Source organism: Salvelinus sp. IW2-2015, linkage group LG3, assembly GCF_002910315.2.
Source record: "Salvelinus sp. IW2-2015 linkage group LG3, ASM291031v2, whole genome shotgun sequence".
NCBI lineage: Eukaryota > Metazoa > Chordata > Actinopteri > Salmoniformes > Salmonidae > Salvelinus > Salvelinus sp. IW2-2015.
Genome location: NC_036840.1, coordinates 4,570,691 through 4,585,934, shown reverse-complemented (window position 1 = coordinate 4,585,934; position 15,244 = coordinate 4,570,691). Strand labels below are relative to the sequence as shown.

The following is a 15,244-nucleotide window of genomic DNA, read 5'->3' as shown; positions in this document are numbered from 1 at the left end:
GTACTGTATTTGAGGCTTGATGTTTTTTTCCCCAGGTGTATGAATAATGAGGTGAGTTACTGTGATGTCGATGAGAACCAATGGCCAAATGCTCAAGATTGATTCAAACTAGTGGCTGCTAATCGTTAAGTTTCATTAAATTCCTTTGTTTAATTTGATTACAGTTATCGGTTTGGATTTTTGTACTAAGAGTTTAGAAAATTCACCACATACTTGTGATAATTGCACCAAAGCTAATGTAGAAAACTGTAAGCCTGGAAGGAACATTGGTACGGTATTGTGGGAAGCAACCATAGAGATATATACAGCCCCACAGTGGAGGTGAACTAATACCCATAAAACCTAGCGGTCAAACAGGGAATTTTGATAAATGTCAACTTGTCCAAGAGATTCACAGGGTTATCAAAACATCACGCCAGGGTAAGCCTACACGAAACACAGCTCTTATTTTAAATGTTTCTAAAATCCCCTATGGGAAAAATGAATGGTGGAAAAACGATTGGAACCTTTTTCCTGTTTGACCGCTAGGTTTTATGGGTATTACGACTCATACTGTGGTACTCTATAGAGGTCTCGAGTACCCAAAAGCCAGTTTTAGCATGGGCAGCACCATTGAGGACTTTCACCATTTTAAAGTAGTCAACTGGATGGGAACTAGATTCAGCCACGGGCCATTTTTCTTTTCTTGAGTGGATGGTCAAGGGGCCGGAACATAATAACAAATAATTTGAAGATGGCAAATTTTGTCAAGAAGCCCAAAGTTTCGAGCTCTACACATCTCTATTTAAGCAACCTGTTATACCCTGCATTCATAATCCAGTGGGAAGGTGGTATTTACCCATACAACTCTGAAATATCCACTTGAATGCCCCTCCAACTGGTAATTACGAAAGGAAAACTCGTCTATCATACCTGAGCCCCGACTTCTCCCACATGCTGACCTCTGAAGTCAAGGAAGTGACCTCGATAACAGCATTTTCGGCAGTTAAATGCAACAACAAAACACAATTTCTTAAAAACAATCTATTAATGTGGTTTTTGAACACTATCATTTGTTTACAAGCATAATAGCTGTACTTTTAGTTTATGGTTGACAGAGCTTGTTGGCGAACTTAGCCATTAGCCAATCAGCATTCTATCAAGAAGTGAATGCATCCAACTAATATTTACGACGTCACAATTGGTCATTTCCACCATCCCACTTGGTTATGAACGCAGCATAACCTGTCGCGACTAGTAGTATACTAGTACTCTCCACCCACAAGGCACTATAATACAAATTCTGCCCCTCACCCAAACTTCACAATTTGCTGGCATCGGTGGGTTATGGTCTCCATCAGTAGACTATTTTTTACAGTTTTCGTTTAAATAATTTAATCTAAATGGAACGATACATATTTATCATTGTGTTATTGGCGTGTTATCTGCGTGCGGTGCAGTGCTACAGCTCCGGAAAGGTGACTGGGGCGTGTGACAATATGACACCGCAACACAAAAACGGCGCGCAGCAAAGGCCCGCTCCATTCTCTGTCACCACTGACCGGTTCAGCTTTAAGGAGGGCGATGAAATCATAGGTGAGACATCATGTAGTTTTCTCTATTACTGGAGGGTTCATGCAGAGATATTGAACCCTCACTACTAGGCCTATAGGCTTTATTAATCTATCTATGGTTTGGCTGTTATAGGTAGATATGCTGAAAAGTAGATATGGAATGAATAACCGTCTCCATTTTCTATGGTGGTGTTTAAATCAACTAAACACTGTTGTTTACAGTCAGGCTCCTGGCAGCTTCCACTCCATTCATTGGGTTTATGTTACAAGCCAGAGAGGTTGGAGGAAGCAGTCCTCTGGGATCCTTCACTGTAACAAGTGGAGAGGCCCAGCTACTCACCTGCAACGGACTACCTGTGAGTCTATTCCCATAGAGACTGTCTAATTCCATTTAATTCTGTTTATTCCCACCTATCTATTACCACCTGACCTATTGCCTGCTTTTCTGTTATGTTATGAGAGCTACAGTATTACATATAACCAGGGGCGTAACTTTGGTTTTAGTAGTGGGGGTGCATAACTATTTTTTTGTATTATTATTTTTATCCACTCGGATAAACACTCCAAACAGCCTACCCGACCGCTCGGAGGTATCCGCATGGTCCTAAAGCACACCATTGCCTCGTTTTGTATCACATTCCAATGATAGGGAACCCGAGTGGCGCAGCGGTCTAAGGCACTGCATCTCAGTGCATGAGGCGTCACTACAGACACCCTGGTTCGAATCCACGCTGTATCACATCCGGCCATGATGGAGTCCCATAGGGTGGCGCACAATTGTCCTAGCGTCGTCTGGGTTTGGCCGGGGTAGGCCGTCATTGTAAATAAGAATTTGTTCTTAACTGACTTGCCTAGTTAAATAATGGTTAAAAAAAATGCAATTTCAGAATGTGAAAGTTGCACCCCTGCATATAACATTGAAACAGTAATGGTTGTTTAGATCTTATAAATGTATTTATGAGACAGAAGAAAACAACAGTCTTGATTTTTTTTTAAAGATTCCGTTATTCCGTGTTCCTGCATGGGTCCTCCTGCTACCCTGTCGGGTAGAGTAGAGGCTGTAAGTCTACACTGAAAAACTTTAACAATGCAGTATAAAAATCAAAAATAGCAGTGTCAATATAGAAGTAAAAAATACAAATAAATGTAAGTGTCAATTCCAGTAGAGAAAGAACACAAGAATGTACATGTACTGATATGACTGCAGGTATACTGGTGATACAGTTGAAGTCGGAAGTTTACATACACCTTAGCCAAATACATTTAAAGTCAGTTTTTCACAATTCCTGACATTTAATCCTAGTAAAAATTAGGATAGGATCACCACTTTATTTTAAGAATGTGAAATGTCAGAATAATAGTAGAGAGAATGGTTTATTTCAGCTTTTATTTCTTTCATCACATTCCCAGTGGGTAAGAAGTTTACATACACTCAATTAGTATTTGGTAGCATTGCCTTTAAATTGTTTAACTTGGGTCAAATGTTTCGGGTAGCCTTCCACAAGCTTCCCACAATAAGTTGGGTGAATTTTGGCCCAATCCTCCTGACAGAGCTGGCATGCTTTTTCAGTTCTGCCCACACATTTTCTATGGGATTGAGGTCAGGGCTTTGTGATGGCCACTCCAATACCTTGACTTTGTTGTCTTTAATCCATTTTGCCACAACTTTGGAAGTATGCTTGGGGTCATTGACCATTTGGAAGATCCATTTGCGACCAAGCTTTAACTTCCTGACTGATGTCTTGAGATGTTGCTTCAATATATCCAGATCATTTTTCTTCCTCATAATGCTATCTATTTTGTGAAGTGCACCAGGCCCTCCTGCAGCAAAGCACCCCCACAACATGATACTGCCACCCCCGTGCTTCACGGTTGGGATGGTGTTATTCGGCTTGCAAGCCTCCCCCTTTTTCCTCCAAACATAACGATGGTCATTATGGCCAAACAGTTCTATTTTTGTTTCATCAGACCAGAGGACATTTCTCCAAAAAGTACGATCTTTGTCCCCATGTGCAGTTGCAAACCGTAGTCTGGCTTTTTTATGGCGGAGCAGTGGCTACTTCCTTGCTGAGCGGTCTTTCAGGTTATGACGATATAGGACTCGTTTTACTGTGGATATAGATAATTTTGTACCTGTTTCCTCCAGCATCTTCACAAGGTCCTTTGCTGTTGTTCTGGGATTGATTTGCACTTTTCGCCCCAAAGTACGTTCATCTCTAGGAGACAGAACGCGTCTCCTTCCTGAGCGGTATGACGGCTGCGTGGTCCCATGGGGTTTATAGTTGCTATTATTTGTACAGATGAACGTGGTACCTTCAGGCGTTTGGAAATTGCGCCCAAGGATGAACCTGACTTGTGGGGGTCTACAAGGTTTTTTTCTGAGGTCTTGGCTGATTTCTTTAGATATTCCCCATGATGTCAAGCAAAGAAGCACTGAGTTTGAAGGGTGGCCTTGAAATATATCCACAGGTACACCACCAATTGACTCATGATGTCAATTAGCCTATCAGAAGCTTCTAAATCCATGACATCATTTTCTGGATTTTCCCAAGCTGTTTAAAGGCACAGTCAACTTAGGGTATGTAAACTTCTGACCCACTGGAATTGATATACAATGAATTATAAGTGAAATAATCTGTCTGTAAACAATTGTTGGAAAAGTTACTTGTGTCATGCACAAAAGTAGATGTCCTAACCGACTTGCCAAAACTATAGTTTGTGAACAAGAAATTTGTGGTGGTTGAAAAACAAGTTTTAGTGACTCCAACCTAAGTATATGTAAATTTCCGACTTCAACTGTAGATGAGGTAGTTAAAAGCATACAAACAAGGGTAAAGTGGCTGAGAAAAAGGATATATTTATGTAAGGTTGTGTGTGTTTGTTTAACTATCCTTGTGGGCAAGGTAAAACAAGGAAAATTCGGGGACATTTTGCCGGTCCCCATGAGGAAAAACCCTATTTTAGGCTTAGGGACTAGGTTTAGGGTTACAATTAGGTTTGGGGTTAGGAGTTACGATTAGGTATAGTTTTAGGGGTTTAGGGTTATGGTTAGGTTAGGGTTAGATTTAGGGTTAGGGAAAATAGGATTTTGGATGGAAATCAATTATTTGGTTCCCACAAGGATAGCAATAGAAAACTGTGTGTGTGTTAGGAGAGCACCTCCTGTAATTGTGCATAATCAGTGCAGATCAAAAATAGTAAATAAAATATGTCAAACACCTATTTTTCAGTGGCAACTGACAAGACTATAGCTAACTAAATAGACCCAGAAAGAAACTATACCTAAGCAACAATTACTATTCAATTCAGTTGACTAAAACGAGACGAAACAAAATGATCTCTGTGACTAAAATCTGACTACTAAATTGAATGGAATGAGAGTTTTTGGAGAGATTGAAAGCTTTTCAGTGATGAGCACAATTAATGAGCACAACAGCATTCGGAAGGATGCAACACACACAGCCTACATCAGCTGGTGAGCTGCGGGTGAGCAAGCTATGCAGACAGGCTCCGCCTCCGATTATAAACATTGCGCAGGAGACTTTAATGGCTGTGATAGGAGAACTGAGGATGGATCAACAACATTGTAGTTAATCCACAATACTAATCTAATTGACACAGTGAAAAGACGGAAGCATTTACAGAATAAGAAGTATTCCAAAACATGCATTCTGTTTACAATTCACTTTTTGTCCTGAAAACAAATTTGGGGCAAATAAAACACATTACTGAGTACCACGCTACATATTTTCAAGCATAGTGCTGGCTTCATCATGTTATGGGTATGCTTGTAATCGTTAAGGATTGGGGAGTTTTTCACGATAAAAATAAATGGAAAAGGAGCTAAGCACTGGCAAAATCCTAGAGGTATACCTGGTTCAGTCTGCTTTCCCTCAGACACTGGGAGATGAATTCACCTTTCATCAGGACAAGAACCTAAAACAAAAGGCCAAAATTACACTGGAGTTGCTTACCAAGATGACAGTGAATGTTCCGGAGTGGTAGAGTTACAGTTTTGACTTAACCTCTACAGGTAAATAATGCCACAGGAATTATTAAATTAGCTATTGTAGCCCACAACCATATGACATTGCCAGATCAGGGCCTAACATATGGACGACTTAGAATATGCTATTTGGTTCTTCTGAAATAGACTACATTTTCTTCATATCATGTTTCTTTAGACCTGCCTTAAATAAATTATGGATTTATTGTGATTGTGTAGGTTATATTAAATTGTTTTATTAGAGTTTTTAAAATGTATATTTTCCAAAGGTCTGCATCAGAGACAGGGAACTACTAGTGTCAAGCACTTCAGTGAGACTTTGACCATTCACTTTCACAGGTAGCAAGACTGACTCTCCCCCACTCTGCCTATCCTGAACACCATCTCACCCTCTGGGCACTTAACAGTAAACCTGAGAGCTTGGACTTACGTGGTGGACACATCGAAGCTTTGTGCCCTTGCTGCTGACAATAAAAACAGGTCCCTCCCATCTGAACAAACTGCACAATCCCTTACTTACTCCTCCCAGACACAACCCCCCCAGAGTTACCTCCACCATCTGTGGTGTTCCTGGTGTCCCTTATGCCTCTGAAGCTTCTTGGAGTGGATGCTGCAGGTCGTGATGGGCCTCCTTTTCGTATGTTGAGGTACTGCAGTGCCAGCTTGGCCGCCATAAGCCCATCCTTGGGCTCATGCTCTCGGACCCAGGTCCGAGTGTTGTGTGGCAGAACTTGTAGAAGTTGCTCGAGGATGACGACCTCACCAATCTTGTCCTGTGTCTTCTCCGGTCGAACCCATCGGCAGTAGAAGTCCCTGAGGCGGTGGGAAGTCTTCGTCTGTGACTCTCCCAATGGTGTCGATCCAGCTCTGAAGCGCTGAAGGTAGGTCTCTGGAGAGATGTCCAACTTCACCAGCAGTGCTTCCTTCAGGTCCTTGTAGACTATGGACAACCCCTCATCAGTTGCTGTGTAAGCCTCTATGGCCTTTCCCTTGAGCAATGGATTTAGACGGCAGCCCACTCTTCCTCTTGCCACCGCCACGCCTTGGCCATTCGTTAAAAACTTCAGCAGGTAGTTTTCAATGTCCACCCTCTGCTGGTAAGAAGGCATTTTTGGCTCCTTCCACAGGAATGCTGGAGGGTTGACATTGGTGCTGCTGGACTGGTCTCCTGGTGCTGGGGTTGAGGTTAACATCATTGCTACTTCAAAACCCTGCTGTGGAGTTGAAGTCCCTGCTATGTCAACCCTCAGTCGACTTGGTGTTGGCAGACCCATTCATGGGCTCTGGCTGGCAAGCTCAGCTTGGGAGACGTGAGGGATGTGAGGTTAGATTGTCATAGACCCCGGAACTCCTGCTTGAGGTCTTTGTCCCGCCTCTCCAGGCTACCATGGTTGGATGTGGTTCTGGGCCCTCCACCAGTTCTCCAGCCGCTCCTTCAGTCGGCTGCTCACATGGACCTTCTCTGGTTGTATCTGATGATTCCATTGGCAGCTCACGCAGGTCTGAAAACCTTTACCTTACGCAAATGTTTGCGGCGCAGGTAGGTTCTGTCGCTTGTATTTTCAATCTATTGACGCATTGCGCGTGATGCACAATATGTAAACAATAGCTGAATATAGTCGACAAAGGGAACGTTTCCTCGCAATCAGCTGGAAGTTCGGCTAGGCTCGGCCATATTGTGCAAGTGTTTGTCACATGTGAATTGCATCAGTATTGAAAATAAAAAATGTAAATAAAAATTAAATACAGACCAGCATACTGAAGGTCAGGTTGATCTGTCGATATTTGATGTCACATTCTTACCTGCTAAAGGACCAACCTCACAGACAACCGGTAAAGTATCATTTTATTAATCATTCTGGCTGGTAGAGGTCGTGAAAGGTAACTTTGCTCAACCAAACGCACATATCTGCCCAAAGTAGAATTCTATGCAATTCAACGTCGGGTCTTCAGGCTAAGTTATTTTTTAAATTTTATTTCACCTTTATTTAACTAGGTAAGTATTTGATCAAATAGGGCTATCTTCTGTATACCACCCCTACCTTGTCACAACAAAGCTGATTGGCTCAAATGCATTAAGAAGGAAACTTTTAACAAGGCACACCTGTTAATGCATTCCAGATAACTACCTCATGAAGCTGGTTGAAAGAGTGCCAAGAGTGGGCAAAGCTGTCATCAAGGCAAAGGGTGGCTACTTTGAAGAATCTCAAATATAAAATATATTTTGATTTGTTTAACACTTCTTTGGTTGCTACATGATTCCATATGTGTTATTTCATAGTTTTGATGTCTTCACTGTTATTCTACAATGTAGAAAATAGTAAGAATACAGAAAAACCCTTGAATAAGTAGGTGTGTCCAAACTTTTGACTGGTACTGTATATATACTGCCTGAATCTCAGGTGGGAACAGTTCCGGCGACCTTTATGATTGCACATTCGGCAAATCACCAGCAGACGGAGTTTCCTTTGAATCCATTTTCCCATTCACTGTGTTGATGGTGCTCATAAAATGTATCATATCTCAAAGGTGGCACCACAGGTCCCAGAGTGGTGGGGCGATTTTTTTTCTTCTTCCTGAATGTAACCAGGTAAAACTCAGAAAACTGATTGTAGCAGGCACCTTAAGGGTTCCCCTATTTCCTGGGGCAAGTAGACTGAGAAGTCGGGAGAGTTGAGCCTGCTCTGTGGTTGCCCCTTGGAAAGTGGGAGCGCGCTCTGCTTTCTTTGAAGACTAATCTCTTTTGAGATATTCATATTTTGAATGTTGAATAAATTAAAGTACATTTCTGAATATCAGAATCGAGACATACTCCATATTTTGGAGCACACCATCAGGAGTATAATGGCACAGATGTTGTCTGTAACATGTACGGTTCACGGATCATAGGATCTTACAGGAGGCATGTATACAGTGCATTCGGAAAGTATTCAGACCCCTTGACATTTTGTTACGTGACAGCCTTATTCTAAAATGGATTAAGTTGTCCTCCTCAATCTACACACAATACCCCATAATGACAAAGCAAAAATAGGTTTAAAAAAAATGGAAATAATGATGCTGACACCACCAAGCTTCACCATAGCGATGGTGCCAGGTTTCCTCCAGCAAGTTCAATCTTGCGTTCATCAGACCAAAGATTCTTGTTTCTCATGGTCTGAGAGTCCTTCAGGTGCCTTTTGGCAAACTCCAAGCAGGCTGTCATGTGCCTTTTACTGAAGAGTGGCTTCCGTCTGGCCACTCAGAGATGGTTGTCCTTCTGGAAGGTTATCCCATCTCCACAGAGGAATTCTGGAGCTCTGTCAGACTGACCATCGGGTTCTTGGTCACCTCCCTGACCAAGGACCTTCTCCCCCGATTGCTCAGTTTGGCCAGGCGGCCAGCTTCTGGAAGAGTCTTGGTTGTTCCAAACGTCTTTCATTTAAGAATGATGGAGGCCACTGTGTTCTTGGGGACCTTAAATGCTGCAGAAATGTTTTGGTAACCTTCCCTCGACACAATCCTGTCTCGGAGCTCTACGGACAATTCCTTCGACCTAATGGCTTGGTTTTTGCTCTGACATGCAATGTCAATTGTTGGACCTTATATAGCCAGGTGTGCACCTTTCCAAATCATGTCCAATGAATCTAATTTACCACAGGTGGACTCCAATCAAGTTGTAGAAAGATCTCAAGGATTATCAATGGAAACAGGATGCACCTTAGCTCAATTTAGAGGCTCAATGGAAAAAGCTCTGAATACTTATGTAAATAAGGAATTTCTAAAAACCTGTTTTCACTTTGTCATTATGGGGTATTGTGTGTAGATTGACAAGGAAAACATTTAATTTAATACATTTTAGATTAAGGCTGTAAAATAACATTATTTGGAAAAAGTCAAGGGGTCTGAATACTTTCCCAATAATGCACTGTAGGTCTAAAAGGGCCTAAAATGGGCACTTTCATCATGATGCCACCCCCCCCCCCCTAATCGTTTTAATAAAAATGTAAAAAGCATAACAAACATCCCTCCTCCCAATTAAATGTTTATGTGAGAATAGCCAGAACAATCTAAGAAACCCTAAATATCTTTGGGTCTCCCTGGCATGGAATCATACTGTTGCATCTGAATAAAACTAAATCTTCATGGATCCTTTTTTTTTCTTCTTTTTTTTCTCAGAATTCTGCAGTTTCTCACACATCAGATTCACCTAAATCCTCCATCCAGGGAATATGGAGGGCCCCCATATCAGGCAACCTCAACTCCATCCAATTCAGGTGATTCACCCATCCAATATCCCCTAGCTCGTGAAGCAGAATGTTCACGTCTTATACCCTGGGGCCCGGTTTCCGGTACACAGATTAAGCCTCGTTCTTGACTAAAACACACTTTCAATGGAAAATCCGTCCCTTAATGTTATTACATTGCATTACTATTTGTTCTGCCATGCCATTTTTACAGTGCATCCTTTGTAAAAGATTACTCCACCTTCTGGGTTGGAGTGAGAAGTTCTACAGTTACATACAACGTTGCTGCTGCACCCTCAACTAACAGCACATCCATATCCATCACCTCTACCTCCTCCTTCGCCTCATCCTCAAAAGTGAGTAAGATTACAATATTCAGATTAATATAATAATTTGATTAAAACATTTGCATGCTTTGCAAGAAGAATGATTTCCCTAATAATCCTGTTTATTTGGACACGAAATCAGGCTACTGATGGGACTTTGATAAATGCAGACAATTGCCAATCAAAATATACGTGCTACCATGTTATTTTTGGGAAGCCTATTTGATTCTGACTTCTGACATTTTTAACTCCCTTCACTCGTGCAAAGGAGGGAGGCTTGCACTGCTGGTTTTATCACATGCGCAGATCAAATACACTGCTGGAACTACGATTAAGGTGTTTACACTCTTCAAAGGTGCTATCTAGAACCCAACAGGAGAACCCTTTGAAGAACCCCTTTTGGTTCCATGTAGAACCCTTTTGGTTCCAAGTAGAATAATTTTGGGTTCCATGTAGAACCCTTTTCACAGAGGGTTCTACATAGAACGCAAAAGAGTTCTACCCTGGAACTAAAAAGGATTCTACCTGGAACCTTAACGTCTCCTTCTATGGGGACAGCTGCAGAACCCTTTTGGAACCCTTTTTTCTAAGAACTTGTCAATGTATCACAAGTGTAATTGATAGTCTATCAAAAGGGGATATTTGTATTTGTCCTCTTTCATTGCATGTAGAAGTGGGTAACCTGTACGAGCGTGAGGTGTGAAATGGAAATGTGTTTTTTGCATTTCCCAACTCCCCGAGAGTGGGGTCATTGACGGCGACCCTGGAGCAATTAGGGTTAAGTGCCTTGCTCAAAGGCAGATCAACAGATTTTTCACCTTGTCGGTTCAGGGATTCGAACTAGCAACCTTTCAGTTACTGGCCCAACGCTCTAACCTCTAGGCTACCTGCCGCTCACTCTCAGACAATATTGTCATATTACATTTTCAAACAAACAATAAGATTTATTTTTACATCAGTTGTCCCAAAGTGCTTTACAATAACATTGAATATGTTTGTAATAGTTGTCCAACTCCAGCACTGGATGTGGCAGCACTAAGGTCTGTTTCAGCCAACCTCTGAACTGTGACCCTGGGGTCAGTCCAGACTGTTACTTCCTGTCTGCTATGACTTCTCCCGGTGATACAGCCGTCCAGCTGGAGATGACCGGCCCTTCAGATGGCTACATCGCCATCGGCTTCTCAGATGACCAGAGGATGGTAATGTAGCCTTTTCAGAAGTAGTGCATGCACATCCTGCAATTCAATATGCTTATCCAAATTTCGAGGCACTCGTCCAGATACTTTCACTTCAATGAAAACGGTGAACAAGTTTATTTTTAAAACGAAGAGGGATTGTATGAGGGCAGTTGGAAGGCAGCCAATAAACTGCAGGAGCATTCAACAGTGTGCTATTTTTATTTTATGAATTTTTGTTTATTGTACCCTGCACCTTCAAGTGGCCTGTGGCAGGGTTGATTGTGTTCCTCTCATAATCTGTTTTCCTCTGCATCACATAAGGGAAATGATGACATCTATATTTGTGGACGGGACAGTGGCGGGCTCATCCAATTGCAACACGCCTTTTCAACAGGAAGGAAGATACCGGACATACTTCCTCTGGTACTTGCTTGCTATTATGACATATGAAAAGCTAGGAGGATGATAGAAATTGAATATGGACTGGAATTAAAGTTCTGATTTGACTGATTTGAAATGGAATGTACCTCCAACCCTGATGCTATAATGACTCACAAAACAATCGGTAATGACTCAAATGTCTCTTTGTCCTTTTCTAGGGAAATGTTTCTGATGTTAAATCCTCAGTGAATAATAGTATCATTAGCTGTTCCTTTACGACTAGGAACCCCATTTCAACTCAGCGATCCGGAGGGTCCAGTTCCCTCTACTATCTCATGATCGTTCATGGACCCTCCAGTACTGGTACAGTATGAGCCAAAAGTTTACAACATTGTAGCACCAGTCCTGGTACAGAGGAAGTGGTTGTGTCCCTCTGTCATTTTATTTACATAGTGCTATGACATCTTTAGATAATAATGAGTGACATTACATGGACATGGAAGACGGGATCTTAACTCAGCACTCCTACTCTGAGATATTTTATGAATACGGGCCCTGTTATTTAATAAGTATTCAAATATTGTGGACCTGGTACTGATGAATAAAGCGGTCTGCTTCAGTCAAGCAGTCATATGTTTCATAATATCCTTTTATTCTATTTCTCTTCCATTTCACTTTTCGGTTGACTTTGACAGGGACAATCGGCTTTCACACTGGCACCTTCATCAGTGACACAAAAGTGGATATTTCAAGTCCTCAAGTTGTTACAAGTGAAAAAGAGCCACCTATTATTAAAGCACATGGTAAGGTTGCCGTTTCCTTGGTGAGAAGAGTTTGCATGCATAACCTCAAACAAATTGTTATACGGTAATACACTGATTATAACTACATATACAAGCTTATAGATTTGTGTATTGATTATGGATGATTGATTTTTTATCCTGTTGTACTTCAGGTTCCCTGATGTTGATAGCGTGGATGACCACAGGTAGTTTGGGAATGATCATAGCCAGGTATCTGAAAGGTGTGGCCAAGGGGAAACATTATTTTGGGAAAGATGTTTGGTTTCTGGTGAGTTTCTATAATACTGTCCCTAATGTGTTAGTGCAACAAAATTAGATTGTACCGTAAGTTAGATTGTACTTTAAATGCTTTCACTGCTATCGAATTGGTGCCTTTTCTACATATAGCGTGACTGGGAGAGTGTGTCAAGCAGGCGGTCACTTGTGTTTGCGAGGAAGCTATGCTGTTAATTAAGCAAGCAGACTGACGTCCGTCACGTTTCAAATTTCAAGTTTTATTAGTCGTATGTACGGGATACACATGGTATACACTGTCCAACAATATGCTGACTTGCAGGTTCCTTCTCGACAATACAACGACAATAAGAAAACAAATATATATAAGAAAATGAACATAAAAATGAGTAATGTTTTTAGTTCCAAATAATAATGTCATATAATCTGTACTCTTGACTTGCATGTTCCTCAGGTGCACGTGTCTCTTATGACACTCACTGTTGCCGCCACCATCATCGCCTTCATTTTGGCCTTCTCAGAAGTTGGAGGCTGGAGTGGGGTATGTTTCATAAACCTTTACTGCGCGCCGACTGTTATTTAAAACAAACAGACCTATCTGACAAATGCTGTACCGTCTACAGTTTTATGAAACCTACTCTATTATGGAAGGCTCAGATAATTTAAATAGTTGTGAGAGACAGTTTATGAGCCCAGTGTGTTTATAGGGAGCCCATCCTGTGTTGGGCTGCATCGTTATGATCTTGGCCTTCTTTCAGCCTATCGCTGCCATGTTCCGATGTGGACCTCATCATCACTGGTAAGGGATACAGACTCATACCTAGTGTATGTCAGTTTGCTCATGTGTATGTAAATCCAAAAGTGGCTTGTTTTCTCAAGGTAATGTATTATTTTTGTGTTATTGTTTTTTCACAGGCGATTCCTCTTCAATTGGTCGCATGCTTTGAATGCAGTGGCAATAAAACTTTTAGCTGGTAAGGAACTGTGATCATGACATTGTTTTTGTTGGATTTTATTAGCATAGTACAAAGTACCGTATCTTCTCAGCCAATATCTGTCAAACATGTTTGCTGTTGCACTACTACCATGTCAGTAATTGTGTTGACATTATCTTCCAGTGGCAGCCATATTTACTGGGCTGTCGTATTTTGACACCTCTGAGGATGGTTGGCTTCTGAAAGTGATGGGGGGGTTTGTTGGATGGGAGGCAACGATGTACATCCTGCTAGAACTCCAGATGCGCTGGAAGCTCAATGGTGAGATCAAATACATAATGATATCGATCTTAATTTAGTTAAATTCAGGTTGATGATATCTAGCCCCCTATAATATTGAATATCCTCATATTGTGGATCTGCCATATAACTTTTGTCGGCCTCTTGGCGTACGTCCAAAGCTCTGACGAAGGACAAGAGGCCGACACGTAAGCTTGAATAAACAAAGTGATACAAGCAAGAGAAGTGTGCAGGTTTCTCTTTTCTGTTCAAATACTTCAATATAACTTTGGTTGTTCTTCTAGATCATGCAGAGAATGCTTCTGAATCGGTACGATGAATCCCACCATTTAATCCCACACATTTAAATGTACTTATTGTGTCAGTGAATTAGTAACAACTATTTTGTCTGCCACGGCTGTACTTGACTTTTCATTTCTCCCCCAGACAAGAATGGAGTTGTTACTGCTGGTCTTGTTTTTCCTTGGAAATATAGCCTTTTTGGTGGCACTACTTGTTGGAATTGGCTCGTCATGAAGATCCGCTGAGCAATGGACTGAGATCGGAATGTTGTGATACAGTATATCTATAAAATAGCTCACTGTACAGTATATTTTAAGTTGTTTTATATTTGTTGTCAAATGTTTTAACGTATCTGTCCATTGATTGAGGATTGAATGCGATCAGATCATCAATTTATACAGTATCCCTCCATATAAGTATGACAGACCTTCCACGAGGACAGGCATATTGGAAATTTAACCAGGGTTTATTGACTGACACTACTTTCTTAACACAAAGTAAGGAATTCTTAAGACTTTTTCTTGCACAATACTGGTTCAGTGGACCCAATTATTGTACCTTTAGAGGCCATTCAATTCAATTTTCATCCCCAAAACGGTATTGGTCAACAGAGAAAATAATTTAAACAGAAATAGAACATCTAACATTACACATCAATGGTGTTGAATGTACTACAGAACCCCTGAATAATCTACATACAAAACAAAAGGAGATTGAGGAATTTATTCAGGAAAGACAGAGTTAAAAAAAATGTTTTTCCCCAGAGAAAATTCAATACAGTAACCCGACCAAAAAGAACCTACAGAAAAAAGTTACAAACGATGGAGAAATCCTTCTCATCAAAGGAGATTCTGAATGAGGAAGGTCCTCCAACCTGAGTTGATGATGAGTTTTGTGATATACAGTACCAGTCAAAAGTTTGGACACACCTACTCATTCAAGGGTTTTTCTTTTCTTTTTACTATTTTGTACATTGTAGAATAATAGTGAAGACATCAAAACTATGAAACAACACATATT

General features: G+C 41.1%; 1 protein-coding gene across 1 annotated transcript; it reads left to right on the top strand.

The window, feature by feature from the left end:
• The first annotated feature begins 1,286 nt into the window (after positions 1-1,286).
• LOC111982773 (putative ferric-chelate reductase 1) lies at positions 1,287-14,592 on the top strand. Its single transcript, XM_024014366.3, has 15 exons — positions 1,287-1,575; positions 1,776-1,909; positions 9,718-9,815; positions 10,000-10,141; positions 11,116-11,310; positions 11,611-11,712; positions 11,889-12,033; positions 12,366-12,473; positions 12,626-12,741; positions 13,162-13,248; positions 13,415-13,506; positions 13,623-13,681; positions 13,826-13,963; positions 14,227-14,252; positions 14,369-14,592. Exons 1-15 carry the CDS (start codon positions 1,383-1,385, stop codon positions 14,456-14,458), a joined length of 1,725 nt encoding a protein of 574 aa, XP_023870134.1. The 5' UTR covers positions 1,287-1,382; the 3' UTR covers positions 14,459-14,592.
• The last annotated feature ends 652 nt before the right edge of the window (positions 14,593-15,244 follow it).

Excerpts from the sequence above, each read along its gene's own strand:
- LOC111982773 (XM_024014366.3), top strand. The coding sequence starts at position 1,383 with ATGGAACGATACATATTTATCATTGTGTTATTGGCGTGTTATCTGCGT. Across the intron at positions 1,910-9,717 it reads TCACCTGCAACGGACTACCT|AATTCTGCAGTTTCTCACAC; the intron begins GTGAGTCTATTC and ends TTTTTTTCTCAG. Across the intron at positions 11,713-11,888 it reads TACCGGACATACTTCCTCTG|GGAAATGTTTCTGATGTTAA; the intron begins GTACTTGCTTGC and ends GTCCTTTTCTAG.